A 16,867-nucleotide genomic window follows, 5' to 3' on the forward strand; every position below is an offset into this window, starting at 1 on the left:
GTAGAGATGTGGAAATTGATTATGATAATTGTACTTATGTGTAACTGTACCAAAATAAACTTACATACATTTACTGGTATGCATAGTATACTTGGACACGGAGCGCTAGTAATGCAAGTACAGTGACTGCAGTGTTACGTCTGCATCACAACCAGCTTTGAAATGTTCCTAATTGGATCATTTGTTTTCTTACTCCCACGGTAATGTCAAATCTCCATTCAACCTTATACATATTCACAGTAACCTAATAAATTTGAATTGCTAGTGGAGTAATTAATGCCACCTGAGAAACTACGCAACCAAAGGAACAAACTAGCATTCATGAGAAAACTTGAGCTTTGTAAGAAACTTTAAACATTCACTACAAGCGACGTCAGTTTAAGAAGAACAACGATGCAAGTTCCTGGCGAGTCTGGAGTTTATTAAAAGATATTACGTATAGTGCTCAATAATACCCCACATGGAGACAAACTCAGGAGATTAATTGATCTGTATATTTCTACCCCCCCCCTTTGGGATCCTCTCCATCTGCTGAAGGGGGCCGAAATATATAATCAGTTAATCTGAGTTTGTCTCCATGTGGGTTATTACTGAACATTGACAAGTGTTCATTACATTTTAGTAATTCAGCAGACGAAGAGGATCCCAGAAGGGGGTCGAAATATATAAATCAATTTAATCTCCGGAGTTTGTCTTCACTGACAAGTGTTCATTGCACTTTAATTATTCATTACATAGTCTTCACATGGAGGAAACAATGTGACTGATTGCACATTATACACAGTAATGTAAGTTAAGAAAGTGTAAATAGATCTTTTTTTTTACAATGAAGAATTAGCTCTTCCCCGTGAATATTATATGATCGCTACCTGCCTGGACCAACAATATTTACCTAGTTTATTAATAACTTATTAATTACTGTATTTTAGAAGTGAGTAAATTAGACTGATGTATTTTTTTTTCGTCGTTTACCTGATTATTAGAAGTTATTGAGGTTTGTGTGTGTGTGTGGTGGGAGTACATTATGGGGGGGCATGGCGGGTGTTTTATGGGTGTGTATGGTGGGCGTGTGTTGTGGGCGTGAATATTAATGAAACATCTCCCACAGAGAGATGAGTCAGCAGGGGATGAGGAACGTCTCCTGCCACGCCTTCGTAGGACTTCGCTCACTACTCAATCTGTGAGTAATAATTCTCTCTCTCTCTCTCTCTCTCTCTCTCTCTCTCTCTCTCTCTCTCTCTCTCTCTCTCTCTCTCTCTCTCTCTCTCTCTCTCTCTCTCTCTCTCTCTCTGTCTCTCTCTATTTCTCCATCTGGCTGTTTATTTTTCACTGCCTTTTTTTTAATTAATTTACTTTTGCTGTTCTAATTCTGGGTGTATTTAAGGCGATATGTATGTCTGCTCCACACACACATAGGGCCAGGAGCTGTGACTCGACCCCTGCAACCACATGTAGGATATCATACACATACACTTCTCCCTTGGTAATAATATTTTTCCATCTCTCCCCAGCAGAAATTTATCCAACAATCAGTTGAGTCACCTGTCTGGCGGCGCGTTCAGCGGACTGTCCACTTTACTGTCTCTGTAAGTATCAGAATTAGTGACGGTTGCTTGAGGAAAGTGTAGGCTGCTGTTGTTAATGTTGCTGGTGATGGAGTAGGTTGCTGCTGTTACTGGTGATAGGGTAGGCTGCTGCTGTTACTGTTGCTGGTGATAGGGTAGGCTTCTGTTGTTAATGTTGCTGGTTTAGGGTAGGTTTTTGTTGTTAATGTTGCTGGCGATGGGGTAGGCTTCTGTTACTGTTGCTGTTGTTGGTTTTGTATTCCTTAAGATTTAGGTAAAACAAAAAGAGTTAGAAGCATACAGATGAAAGTTAATTAAAATGATAAAGTGCCATAGGTGAATATAAGCTTTCACCAGCCGCTCTGAAATACTCATGTGATGACTGCCAGACCTAGGACTCCCTCAGGGAGGTATGTCGAGTCTAAGCAAATGATGACAAGAAAAATGGATAGAGGAGGGACGGGAGGGCTGAGAATAAGGGTTTTTAAGATAGTAAGGTTTACCATATTATTAATGGTATATAACGCCTACACAGCAGGCGAAACCTATCGTCTGCTGTGCAGGCGATAGGTTTCGGTTGTAAAGATGCCCTAGGGTTGTACATGTTTCTTTTTCATCACCTAAGCAGAAGGCCACGTACCTGGCCTCTGTCCCCTCTCTTGTTGCTATTACGAGCAATAGCTGGTATCTTAAGATAGTAAAATTACAGTGACGCTACACACGTTACCCGATTAATTTTAGACTCGTAACTTATAAAGCAAGAACTTCATGTAATGTAGCAGAGCTCACAGGGTATAAACACCGACATGTGCATTAGTCTCAGTGTACGAGTTTATATGCAGAGAGTTTATTTTATTTCCTGTTCCGAGAGATTAAATTATTTTTGGCTTATGCTGAAAAGTTTACGTGTAGCCCTATTGACCCATTAACCCAGGGGTCGGGGGAACTGGGATAAATTACCTCAAATGCGGTAAAAATGAAAATCTCGGGAATGAAGACTCAATAAATATATATAAAATTACACAAAAATTTATTTAATAAACGAGGCAAATTACGAAAGTTATATTTTTTCAAACAAATAATTTGTAGTTTCTTAATAAACTTAAATGTAAATGTAAAATTAAATGATGTATAACGGGTAAGGACTGCAGTGGCTGGCAACACTGCGAGTGTTTGCAGTGACTCGGGAGCCGGCACGACAGCCGCATGTCTCATTGTTGACACACCATCACCTAACTTTTGGTCTAGTGTTCTATCTTGCTATCAAAAATTGTCTCTGCTTACAGTCAGTAGAAGTTCATTGTTTATGTTAGTAGGTTTAAGACTTTCGATGACGAAGGTCAGGTAGTGTTTTGTGATTTGTCATAACAGTTAGGAGTATACAATGCAATATTTATATTTTTTTATTAGAATTTATGATTCCATTTATAGATATTTGAAAGTGCTCAAATATTATTTTGTTAATTTTGTGTTGTATTTTTAAAGTGGCTGTATCGCGTATAATACGTACTTGCTTTTTATGACTATTCTCCACACAAATGGATTCAGTAAGCTAGTTTGAATTTGAATGATCTGTGTGTTTTTCCGGATTCTGTGGACTTTTAAATCTATTGGGTAATTTCGCTGTACACAAATTTGTTTTTGGGTAATACCCAAAAAAGTTCGCTGACCCCTGCGTTAACCCAACCAACAAAGTGTATCGTTTACACTCTCTAGATAGTCTCTCTCGAGAATAAGAATTAAGCATATGTGCAACATCTGGGTATCTTTATTGTAGACGTTTCGCCACCCAGTGGCTTTATCAATACAAAGTTAAGATAACTGGAAGACACTAGAACTGTATACAGAAGATGAGGTAATCAGTCCCTTAACCTTAGAGTTGGTAAGAATACCTTAGTGGAGAAGACTCTTCTCGACTACGATGCACTTCACTAACTCCAATCCTGAGGGACTGATTACGTCATCTTCTATATACTGTTCTAGTGTCTTCCAGTTATATCCTTAAATTTGTATTGAAAAAGCCACTGAATGACGAAACGTCTACAATAAAGATAACCCAGATGTTGCACATGCGTTATTTCATCATCTTGTTGGTACTGTATAGTACTACACATGTACAGCCAGTCCCTCCCTAAAGGTGTCTCTAGCTAGACCGAATGACAGGTATTGTTTTAATATTTTGTGAAAAATAAGAGGGGGGGTCATGTGTTGATTTAATGTGGTGTGTTCTCTGTTCCATTCCCCCAGAGACCTCCGTCACAACCAGTTGAGTGTGATGGACCCGAGGGTGTTCTCTGGTCTCACCAGCCTCCACCACCTGTGAGTGTTGATGTTCTCTGTACCCCCTTAACACTAGCCTCCACCACCTGTGAGTGTTGATGTTCTCTGTACCCCCTTAACACCAGCCTCCACCACCTGTGAGTGTTGATGTTCTCTGTACCCCGTTAACACCAGCCTCCACCACCTGTGAGTGTTGATGTCAGTACCTTCCTCTCTTCTCCCCTCTCCCCACTCTGAGCAGGTAGTCAAACACACACAAACAGCCACACCCTGAGCAGGTAGTTATGCACACACAAACAAGAACCACCCCCTGAGAAGGTAGTCACACAAAAAATAAGCAAGAACCACCCTCTGAGCAGGTAGTCAAACACACACAAACAAGAACCCCTCTTGAGCAGGTAATCAAACACAAAATAAGAACCATCTCCTCTGGGCAGGTGGACAGACGAGTTTCGGTTTTGCTGCCTGGCGCGGGAGGTGGGCTGGTGCCACCCTCCTCCAGATGAGTTCAGTTCGTGTGAGGACCTCATGACCAACAGCGTGCTCAGGGTGTGTGTCTGGGTCCTGGGCTTCATAGCTCTCCTCGGCAACTCCTTCGTCATCGTGTGGCGGCTCCTCTACGCGAATGATAATAAGGTGAGAAGGGAAATGAAACCTATTGAGAAGTCTGGTGAAAATAAGAATGTTAGGTGAGCAAAGTGTGTTTAAATTTGTCTGTATGATTATCATTATTGATTTATGTCTAACTATATGAATAAAGAGACAAATTAATTCTTGAGAAGCTATAATATACCATTCAGTCCCTTAGATTTTCACTCGGTTTAGGAAGATACGTAAGCAAACACTAGGACATATTTATTAGAAAACGTTTTGTTCCTGGGACCTTGATCACTTACAGAAGTTAAAAAAAAAAAAAAAAACGGTACATATAAGCGGAGAGTGAGGTGTGAGTGACATACGGTGATCTGAAGTCACTATATGTCACTCACACCTCGCTCTCCGCCTATATATATAGGTATATAATATATATATATATATATATATATATATATATATATATATATATATATATATATATATATATATATATATATATATATATATATATATATATATATTCTTTTTAACCTCTGTATGTTAGAAGTGATCAGGGTCCAAGGACCGAAACGTTTTCTAATAAATATGTCCTAGTGTTTGCTTACGTGTCTGTCTTAACCAATTTGTCGGTATCTATCACCAAGTTTTATACCATATTTTCACACCTATCTACTTCACACGGGTAATTAAGGCAGTTCACCTTCACTAACATCAAAGATACTTTAATCCTACTTACTGGTTTTAAACTCACATTGTATATAGAGATATACACCTGTGTGTATATACTTTTTTATGCTGTATACTATTATTGAGCAATAGTGCTTATCATAGACATATTACGAATTTTGATCAATAATGATTATATTATGCCACTTTAGATAATATCGCACGAACTTTAAATGGTAAAACCTTTTCCATTATTAATTGATCTACCATATTACCTTAAACGGTATATTTCCTTAAAATGTATTACCCTGAAAAAGCTACTATCTTAAATATAACGCCTTCGGAAATATTACTTAAATGTCTGCCAGTTTCAAAGGCGTTAGCAAGTAAGGTTGCAGTAGCGATGATTGATTTGCTGGTTCCCAGGTGCACTCTTTCCTCATCACCAACCTGGCACTGGGTGACCTGTGCATGGGACTCTACCTGCTCATCATTGCCGCAGTAGATATCTTCTACCGCGGTGTCTACTTCATCTACGACGCTTTCTGGAGAACCTCCTCCCTCTGCCAGCTGGCGGGGTTCTTCTCCACCTTCTCCAGCGAGCTCTCAGTCTTCACCCTCACAGGTAGCAACATCATCTTCACCCTCACAGGTAACAACATCTTCACCCATTTACCCTCCCTCCCCCTTTTCTACTCCAGTTGTTTATGGGGTTAAGTTTAAAACTTATTAACTGCAATAATGAGCATTAAGACTGCGTTTCATCTTCACATCACCAGGGTTACAGTAAACTTGTAGTGTACAATGTACAATACAAGTACATACAACAAGAGATACACCTCTTGGTTTATATATCCCGTGTATATACCCCGGTGTGTATACACCGGTGCTTACATCATACATTGCTTTCGTTCACAGGGTCGTTACGGAAAGTCATCACATCAATAACGACTTCCTTGTGTTATCAGCTCCAGTCGTCACTACACAACATTCCTTCTCCACTCTTCATAACTAGTCTTCACACCTCTGGTACTTTCCTCGTCAATCATCACAGAGTCGTTGTGTAAAATCCTGGGAAAGAGGAGCGTAAGAGCGCAACGTAAGCCACAATGTCTGGCCTTCTGGGGTTATCAGCCCTCCGGGTTTATAGTAACCCGAAGACTGGGACAAAGTTCCGCTTCAAGAGTAGCTTTTCTAACGACTCACTTGCCATGGGTTCTAACCCCACCCGTTCCGTGGTTTGCTGTTAGTTTACACATGACGGAATCTCTTGTTACACCCTCAGCTGAAACACCCGCACTGGTTTACCGCTTCACATAAGCATATAATAGTAAATAACTAAAGTGCAATGAGCACTTGTCAGTGCTCAGTAATACCCACACAGAGACAGAAACTCAATAGATTAATTGATCTGTATATTTCGTGCCCCTTATCTTCGTCTGCTGAAGAGGATCAATTAATCTCCTGAGTGTCTGTCTCCATGTGGATTATTATTGAGTATATAATGGTAAATAACCCGAAATGTTTTCTTGCGTGTTTGATGACCGAGTCCCTCTTCCCTGGCCGGCAGTAATCACGCTGGAGCGCCTCGTGGTCATCGTCTTCCCGTTTCGTGTTCCTCGTCTGAGCATGAGGTGGACCAAGGTGATCATGGGCGTGGTGTGGGTGTGTGTTGCCTTCCTCGCCGCGCTACCCCTCGCTGACATACACTACTTCAGGTCAGCTCACCTCACACACACAGTTCCTCTTAACGCTGACCATTTTACAAATATAAATAATTTATTTCTTTTCTGCAGTATACAGGTACTGTAACTTGCATGAAATAAAATATTGTTAGGCACAAAAGAAAGCCAGGCTGAAATACGTAGGCATAATGAATGCTGATTTTCCTGCAGGAACTTTTACGGGAGATCTGGGGTGTGTCTGGCTCTCCACATTACTCACGAGAAGCCCAGCGGCTGGCAGTACTCCGTCTTCCTCTTCCTGGGTACGTGTTTGTGCTCACTGATTGTTACTCAGCTATTTGTATTCACCGATGTATATTGCTGGGTCAGGGTCTTGGCTTCTGGCTCCTCCTTGTGATCTTTGGTCACTGGCATTAATAGTTTCTGGCCTTTTGAGCCATATTATACCTGCTTTTAGAAATATATGTAGACGATGAACTTAGATTAAGTCGTAATGAACGACTGTAAATGAATATGTATAGAATTATATGTAGAACTTGTCTCCACCATTTGTGTGTGTGTGTGTGTGTGTGTTTCTGTATGTTAGGAATGGGGGGTGGTAGGGTGCGTATGTTGGGGATGTGTACTCGCCTAATTAACCTAATTGTGGTTGCAGGGGTCGATTCATAGCTCCTGGCCCCGCCTCTTCACTGGTCGCTACTAGGTCACTCTTCCTGTTCCATGAGCTTTTTCATATCTCTTCTTAAAGCTATGTATTGATTCTGCCTCTACTACATCACTTCCCAGACTATTCCACTTCCTGACAACTCTGTGACTGAAGAAATACTTCTTAACATCCCTGTGATTCAGCTGAGTCTTCAGCTTCCAACTGTGACCCCTTGTTGCTATGTCCCATCTATGTGTGTGTGTGTGTGTGCGCGCGCGCGCGCGCGCGTGTGTGTGTGTGTATGGTCATGTATTGCACAGAGCGCTGTAACTCCTTCGACTCCCAGCACTCCGTAACTTTTAAAACTTATTCTTTTGTTTTCTTCCTCTTGGTGGTTCAGTGCTGAACCTGGCATCGTTTTCTGTGATCGCCGGATCTTACTGGGGTATGTATCGGGCGGCGCGCACCTCCAGCGCCGCCGTCAGAAGCGACCTTCAGCGTCGGGAGACCAGCATGGCCAGAAAGATGACTCTTATAGTAGTGACAGATGCCGCCTGCTGGCTGCCCATCATCTTGCTAGGCGTGGTGTCTCTCGCAGGAGTCACAATACCACCTCAGGTAGGTCCTAGTACCTCAGGTAGGGCCTGGTACCTCAGGTAGGGTCTGGTACCTCAGGTAGGGCCGGTATCTCAGGTAGGGCCTGGTATCTCAGGTAGGGCCTGGTATCTCAGGTAGGGCCTGGTACCTCAGGTAGGTCCTGATACCTCAGGTAGGTCCTGGTACCTCAGGTAGGGCCTGGTACCTCAGGTAGGGCCTGGTACCTCAGGTAGGGCCTGGTACCTCAGGTAGGGCCTGGTGCCTCAGGTAGTTCCTGGTACCTCAGGTAGTTCCTGGTACCTCAGGTAGTTCCTGGTACCTCAGGTAGGGCCTGTTACCTCAGGTGGGTCCTGGTAGAATACTACATAAACACTAAGAACAGAAAAAAAATAATTACAAAAAAAAAAAGTTTTATTCAGAAATCGATCGTGTTTTCCAAGTCATCATTTAGGTGTTCAGAATCCTCGTCTATATGTGCAAGAGTCATCATCATAGCGTTCAGAGCCTCATGCCGAATACACATGTGCATACCCTTGTGGCAGGTGTTCGCCTGGGTGGCTGTGTTTGTGCTGCCTCTGAACGCGGCCATCAACCCCTTGTTGTACACAGTGTCTACGGCGCCCTTCCTCAGCAAGGCCAGGGAGCGCGCCCTCAACGTGCGTTCCTCCTTCAGGTGGTCCATCTCACGCAGGGCCACTAACTCTTCAACAGGCACAGGTTAGTTTGTCCATATACACAGTTAACATTCATGTTCATAGGTCGTTCACATATCAACGCTGTGAATGTGGGAAAACAACGAAATAGGTTGATTTGCTATATGTAAACATACTGTAATGATTGTAAAAATCCTACCTTCCTGTCCTTGGATCAAACGTAATTACTGCCTATGAAGCACTAAATCCCTACGGGTTTATTACTTCATAAATATAGTAATAAAAAGTTTACCTGGAGAGAGTTCCGGGGGTCAACGCCCCCGCGGCCCGGTCTGTGACCAGGCATCCTGATAATAATTTAAAAATTATGCAGTCGGTATTTCTGCCGCACAAATTTAATTTGTTTCACATCATATAATTTTTTAAAAATGTAAACTTTGATGGTAAAAGAGAGAGAGAGCTCTTCAGCATGGCCTCACTAAACTAACACTTTGCTTTATATAACTCATGACTTGTTAAACTTGTTCCACTTCTAATACACTAACTCGCAGCTCTTATAAACCCACAAATTCGCAGTTTTTTTTTTAATACACTGGCTCTCTCCCACCGAGGCAGGGTGACCCGATAAAAAAGAAAAAAAAACCACTCATTAAAAAACACTCATTGTCAATCATTCAATCACTCTTTCCAGGAGCGTGCTGATATAATTCAGATGGCCCTCCGAACTGCACCATCGCCATTCCTCTTCTCAGATCTTATAACTCAGTAATTCGCAACAATTCTAAACCACTAACTTGCAGCTATTCAAACTCTCTAACACACAGTCTCTTCTAATCCATGACCTGATACCCTCATCCAATCCTTCAAGTGGCAACCTCTCCTGATTCAAGACCTCGTCTCAACTACATAAATTGTTGTTGTTTACTTCTTGACCTCGTCTACCCCTTGTAAAGCTGTTGATGACAGGACAACGGTGGTGAAGCCCACGCTGACCCTGGGTGACCTGGATCATACCCCTGGGGCTCTGTCGACCCTTAGTGCTCTCCATTTGCTCACCCCGCATGTCAACCACCTCAACTCTACCCGCGGCCACCAGCCTAGGAGGTCACAATCTCTTCACGGCACCGTGGGTCATGTTGTGGCCAAGTATGTGGGTTAGGTTTGTAGTTATTGCGCCCATGTGTTGCTCTAGTTTAGTGTATGGGTTAGGTTTTTAGTTCATACTTCGTTGTCTTGTTGTAGTACGTGGTTAGTGTTCCTCGCTAGCGATTCTGTGTCTTTTAATATGTTTATGTGTATAGTTAATACTGTCATATCTTCAAGTCTTAGTCTTGTTCAGGTATATGCTTCATGTTTTATATTTAGTGCTTACAAGGATTGTTGAAATCTGTAGAAAATACCGACAAGTTGAAGATTGAAGAATTGAGACACTTGTGCAACCATTAACCTCAAAGTTGAAGATTATATCGTTCCATACCATAAAGCTGAACTCTTCTCCAGGCTGAGGGACTGACCACCTCAAATAATTTTGTCTCGGAGATTAATGGACTGATTACATCATTTTTATTTCAATACTACTGCTCCCTTCGTATTTGACTGAGGAAGCCTACTGTGTAGGCGAAACGGTTCATCAATAAACATACCCAACTGTTCCACATGTGTCTTAACCTTACAAGGCTTGTTCACATACGGCGGTTTTACGCTTTGCCATCAACAAGAGCTATGACTACCGGAGTCATCTACAGGTGAGTCATGTTAAGAGTTAATGATTCTGTATCTGCTGCTCTTTCGTGTGGCTTAAGTCTACAGCCCTGGCTGCTAAGTCTGTTGCTTCTAGGTCTCTGCTAAGCAAGTACGTATTATCATAATGATCAGGAGGAAGCTCAAAATCCCTAAAAGTTATATGGGGCCTGGGGAATGGCTGGGGTATTGAGCAGTCAAGTTTGATCCAAGGAAAGGAAGGTAGATAAGAATAGTATACAATACTGACATGATGGGGAAAACAGACTTGATAAATCCCACTGTTTGAGTGAAACGTTGTCAGTGAAGGATCTCATTATACTGTATTTGTGTCTTTCCAAAGGGAGGATAGTTCTAATTCCTCACTTCAGAATTGGAGCCATCTATGAGCGCTAGGTGACCCTCTTTTTCTTGAAAGGTAGGTACGTGGTTCTTGCTTTGTCTTCTATGTTGTGTTTGTTAAGTGTCGTGGTCTGGGATGACTAGAGTACATGCAGCGGTGTAAGATAAAAAGTTCTACACACTGTTTCTTGTTTACATACGAAGCCAGTCCTTTTGAATGCTAAATTCACGTCAGAGTTTACTTCTTGGTACACCTCAGAGAGCTCGGACGGTAAAGCTTATTTCTTTGATACACTCAGGAATATTGATCAAATTGTCGGTTTTCTAAACTGTTTATACAAACTCCAGGAATACCCTATAATGTCATCTTAAAGAATGCTATTCTCTGTTCTCATATTTCTGAATAGCTGATGCTCAGCCGAATGGATCCGGGTTCGATTCTCTGCCGGATAGAGATATAATGCAATTTTCTTACACCTACTGTTCGCTTTAATCTAGTAGCAAAAAAACTGATACATAAGACCCTTGTGGAAATAAACACTTCGTGTGACTTTGTTGAGTTATCCCCAAGTTAAACACATTTATTATGCTTCCTTTCACAGGCGGAACACAAATGAAGAATGGGCGGTATCTCAGAGAGAGATCATTCCCCTGTGTGAGCTGACCAACCACACGCATACGCAGCTCTCCAGACAACTCTCACGCAAGAAGCACGCAAAACACCACCATGAACTCTATGACTGAGGCTAGACACCCTCGTTCTTCTTGCATCACTACATCATTATACAGAAAAATATCACCGGCAACCTCTCATCACATTAACCTTCTTAATTATAAGAAATAACATAGAATTGGGTCATAAATATTTCGTATGATTTACTGAGATGAGTTATCTTCATCACTACAACCATTCACACTATAGTCACTACGGTAATTACTGCTACATGTCTAATTCCTTAATCACCAGATGTCACCCACAGCAACACTTACATCATCATATATGCTTTCACTCCTATTCGTCCCTCAAGATCCACCTATGACCATAAAATTATTCGATATTGTTAGGCTCGTATCATTCACACCATAACATGTTAAATCATCCTTAATCATTTATTGTCATTATCATTCACAAACAAAAGCTTGTCATGGCCAACATCACAATTTTATCGTCAAAAGTGGCAACATAAAACTAGAGTATTATTCCAAATTTTAACTGCCTTTTTCATTTTTCTGTGTACCGTTATTAGATGTATTCACGGGGAAGCGCTAAACCCCGGAGGGAGAAGCTCAGAAAACAATGCGATTTACAGGGCATGTAAGTATCCTTGTCTTCTAATAACATGTTCATTTTTCCACTATAATCTATCTTGTCCATAATTACTATCGCGTTTGCTTTGTCTGTTTCGTATAGTAAAGTCTGATAATGGTCCAGGAAGAAGCGAAACGTCATCTAAGGTTACCTCTCCAACACGTGGGTTGTTTGTAAGTTGTTTCAGCCAAGGTTTTGTGTATTTCCGGGGGTGAGCAAAACTTTAGATCAAGATATTTCTATAACATTATCATTGAAAACCGTATTAGCTTTGTCAGTATTTATAACCAGACATTATATGAAGGTTACCAACGGGAAGATCAGATGTTATATGAAGGTTACCAACGGGATGATCAGAGGTTGTATGAAGGTTACCAACGGGATGATCAGAGGTTATATGAAGGTTACCAACGGGATGATCAGAGGTTATATGAAGGTTACCAACGGGATGATCAGATGTTATATGAAGGTTACCAACGGGAAGATCAGATGTTATATGAAGGTTACCAACGGGAAGATCAGATGTTATATGAAGGTTACCAACGGGAAGATCAGATGTTATATGAAGGTTACCAACGGGAAGATCAGATGTTATATGAAGGTTACCAACGGGAAGATCAGATGTTATATGAAGGTTACCAACGGGATGATCAGAGGTTGTATGAAGGTTACCAACGGGATGATCAGAGGTTATATGAAGGTTACCAACGGGATGATCAGAGGTTATATGAAGGTTACCAACGGGATGATCAGATGTTATATGAAGGTTACCAACGGGAAGATCAGATGTTATATGAAGGTTACCAACGGGAAGATCAGATGTTATATGAAGGTTACCAACGGGAAGATCAGATGTTATATGAAGGTTACCAACGGGAAGATCAGATGTTATATGAAGGTTACCAACGGGAAGATCAGATGTTATATGAAGGTTACCAACGGGAAGATCAGATGTTATATGAAGGTTACCAACGGGAAGATCAGATGTTATATGAAGGTTACCAACGGGAAGATCAGATGTTATATGAAGGTTACCAACGGGAAGATCAGATGTTATATGAAGGTTACCAACGGGAAGATCAGATGTTATATGAAGGTTACCAACGGGAAGATCAGATGTTATATGAAGGTTACCAACGGAAGATCAGATGTTATATGAAGGTTACCAACGGGAAGATCAGATGTTATATGAAGGTTACCAACGAGAAGATCAGATGTTATATGAAGGTTACCAACGGGAAGATCAGATGTTATATGAAGGTTACCAACGGGAAGATCAGATGTTATATGAAGGTTACCAACGAGAAGATCAGATGTTATATGAAGGTTACCAACGGGAAGATCAGATGTTATATGAAGGTTACCAACGGGAAGATCAGATGTTATATGAAGGTTACCAACGGGAAGATCAGATGTTATATGAAGGTTACCAACGGGAAGATCAGATGTTATATGAAGGTTACCAACGGGAAGATCAGATGTTATATGAAGGTTACCAACGGATGTTAAGATCAGATGATGTTATATGAAGGTTACCAACGGGAAGATCAGATGTTATATGAAGGTTACCAACGAGAAGATCAGATGTTATATGAAGGTTACCAACGAGAAGATCAGATGTTATATGAAGGTTACCAACGGGAAGATCAGATGTTATATGAAGGTTACCAACGGGAAGATCAGATGTTATATGAAGGTTACCAACGAGAAGATCAGATGTTATATGAAGGTTACCAACGGGAAGATCAGATGTTATATGAAGGTTACCAACGGGAAGATCAGATGTTATATGAAGGTTACCAACGGGAAGATCAGATGTTATATGAAGGTTACCAACGGGAAGATCAGATGTTATATGAAGGTTACCAACGAGAAGATCAGATGTTATATGAAGGTTACCAACGGGAAGATCAGATGTTATATGAAGGTTACCAACGGGAAGATCAGATGTTATATGAAGGTTACCAACGGGAAGATCAGATGTTATATGAAGGTTACCAACGGGAAGATCAGATGTTATATGAAGGTTACCAACGGGAAGATCAGATGTTATATGAAGGTTACCAACGGGAAGATCAGAAGTTATATGAAGGTTACCAACGGGAAGATCAGATGTTATATGAAGGTTACCAACGGGAAGATCAGATGTTATATGAAGGTTACCAACGGGAAGATCAGATGTTATATGAAGGTTACCAACGGGAAGATCAGAAGTTATATGAAGGTTACCAACGGGAAGATCAGATGTTATATGAAGGTTACCAACGGGATGATCAGATGTTATATGAAGGTTACCAACGGGAAGATCAGATGTTATATGAAGGTTACCAACGGGAAGATCAGATGTTATATGAAGGTTACCAACGGGAAGATCAGATGTTATATGAAGGTTACCAACGGGAAGATCAGATGTTATATGAAGGTTACCAACGGGAAGATCAGATGTTATACGAAGGTTACCAACGGGAAGATCAGATGTTATATGAAGGTTACCAACGGGAAGATCAGATGTTATATGAAGGTTACCAACGGGAAGATCAGATGTTATATGAAGGTTACCAACGGGAAGATCAGATGTTATATGAAGGTTACCAACGGGAAGATCAGATGTTATATGAAGGTTACCAACGGGATGATCAGAGGTTGTATGAAGGTTACCAACGGGATGATCAGAGGTTGTATGAAGGTTACCAACGGGAAGATCAGATGTTATATGAAGGTTACCAACGGGATGATCAGAGGTTGTATGAAGGTTACCAACGGGATGATCAGAGGTTGTATGAAGGTTACCAACGGGAAGATCAGATGTTATATGAAGGTTACCAACGGGAAGATCAGATGTTATATGAAGGTTACCAACGGGAAGATCAGATGTTATATGAAGGTTACCAACGGGAAGATCAGATGTTATGTGAAGGTTACCAACGGGAAGATCAGATGTTATATGAAGGTTACCAACGGGAAGATCAGATGTTATATGAAGGTTACCAACGGGAAGATCAGATGTTATATGAAGGTTACCAACGGGAAGATCAGATGTTATATGAAGGTTACCAACGGGAAGATCAGATGTTATATGAAGGTTACCAACGGGAAGATCAGATGTTATATGAAGGTTACCAACGGGAAGATCAGATGTTATATGAAGTTTACCAACGGGATGATCAGAGGTTATTGTATGAAGGTTACCAACGAGAAGATCAGAGGTTATTGTATGAAGGTTACCAACAAGAAGATCAGAGGTTATTGTATGAAGGTTACCAACGGGATGATCAGAGGTTGTATGAAGGTTACCAACGGGAAGATCAGAGGTTATTGTATGAAGGTTACCAACGGGATGATCAGAGGTTGTATGAAGGTTACCAACGGGATGATCAGAGGTTGTATGAAGGTTACCAACGGGAAGATCAGAGGTTATTGTATGAAGGTTACCAACGGGATGATCAGAGGTTGTATGAAGGTTACCAACGGGATGATCAGAGGTTGTATGAAGGTTACCAACGGGATGATCAGAGGGTATTGTATGAAGGTTACCAACGGGATGATCAGAGATTATTGTATGAAGGTTACCAACGGGATGATCAGATATTATTGTATGAAGGTTACCAACGGGAAGATCAGAGGTTATTGTATGAAGGTTACCAACGGGAAGATCAGGGGCTATTGTATGAAGGTTACCAACGGGAAGATCAGAGGCTATTGTATGAAGGTTACCAACGGGAAGATCAGAGGCTATTGTATATGTACAAGTGCTTCGTAGCCTTAGAAATAAAACAAGCAGAGTTTTAGTAAAAAAAAAAAAATAGGATTTTTTTTCTTGTTGATGGATTATATATTCACTTGAGTTAACGTGCTATGCAAATTTCTAATTTTGCAAGAAAGCGAATATCGCAGCCTCGCCTAATCTTGCTTAAATTTACGTATTAAGACATAAATTTATGATACTAAGCCTGTCTCAGTTCAACTTTAATCTAATTAGTATTAGCAAGTGAACAATGTTTTGCGATTTTCAAATTGATTTTCGTTCAGTTATAACAAAAATTAGATTACTCGGCTTGTTTGGCCAAACCTTGCTTTGTAAGGCAAGCTACAAGGTCTGGTTAAAAGAGCGACGTAAGTGAGTTTTACTGAGAAATGTGATCCACATACATTGTGTCAATAACGTATCACAAGGAAGAAAGCGTACCCATGCAATTATGTTTACATGTATTAAAATGTGAAGCTTCGGAAATTTTGTTACCTAGCTAGTGATGTTAGTTTTTTTTTTTTTTACTTCAAGAAGCAACACAGTTTGTAGGCATCTCCCGACAGTGTATACCTGGAGGGGGTTTCTTGGGTCAGCGCCCCAGCGACCCGGTCTGTGACCAGGCCTCTCTTTTCATGCTCCTCTAAAGGTTTACGGAAGATAACATTAAAACGATTGTTCAGTTGGGCTTCGCACTTTCAGCGTCGGTGTTAGGTTGTTGTGGCGCTGTGTAAGTACCAATTTGCCAATTTTATGCATACAAATAGGGCAGCAGTTTTCAGACAATAAATTGAGAACTCCTCTGATCCTTTTCACTCTTTTAAGTTTCAGCGTAGATGTTTCCAGCTCAGAAGGTTTGGATTGTTATTGTTATTTGCCAGTTTTGTGGCACTTTTCTTTCTGCAATAAATTGAGAAGTCCTCGTATGATCGCCGTCGAACTTTCATTGCTGGTGGTATTTTCCCTCATAAAAGATTCGTGTAAATCCCAATTTGTCAGTTTAGTTCAGATTGTGTTGTATGACCCTAGTGGGTTTATCGCT

General features: G+C 41.0%; 1 protein-coding gene across 5 annotated transcripts in view; it reads left to right on the forward strand.

Annotated features, from left to right (window-relative positions):
- Positions 1-12,583, forward strand: part of LOC128692842 (G-protein coupled receptor GRL101) — a 104,285-nt gene extending 91,702 nt beyond the window's left edge. For 2 of the 5 annotated variants that reach the window (XM_070092072.1, XM_070092075.1), the window contains 11 exons: positions 1,109-1,180; positions 1,512-1,586; positions 3,813-3,884; positions 4,283-4,481; positions 5,535-5,733; positions 6,679-6,826; positions 7,004-7,095; positions 7,840-8,057; positions 8,579-8,753; positions 9,643-9,835; positions 11,374-12,583. In XM_070092072.1, the coding sequence (XP_069948173.1) occupies positions 1,109-1,180; positions 1,512-1,586; positions 3,813-3,884; positions 4,283-4,481; positions 5,535-5,733; positions 6,679-6,826; positions 7,004-7,095; positions 7,840-8,057; positions 8,579-8,753; positions 9,643-9,835; positions 11,374-11,515 (1,585 nt within the window). In that variant the 3' untranslated portion in view covers positions 11,516-12,583. The remainder of the gene's footprint in view (positions 1-1,108; positions 1,181-1,511; positions 1,587-3,812; positions 3,885-4,282; positions 4,482-5,534; positions 5,734-6,678; positions 6,827-7,003; positions 7,096-7,839; positions 8,058-8,578; positions 8,754-9,642; positions 9,836-11,373) is intronic. The other 3 variants (XM_070092076.1, XM_070092073.1, XM_070092077.1) reach the window with 3 other exon arrangements.
- The last annotated feature ends 4,284 nt before the right edge of the window (positions 12,584-16,867 follow it).

Source organism: Cherax quadricarinatus, chromosome 38, assembly GCF_038502225.1.
Source record: "Cherax quadricarinatus isolate ZL_2023a chromosome 38, ASM3850222v1, whole genome shotgun sequence".
Classification (NCBI taxonomy): domain Eukaryota; kingdom Metazoa; phylum Arthropoda; class Malacostraca; order Decapoda; family Parastacidae; genus Cherax; species Cherax quadricarinatus.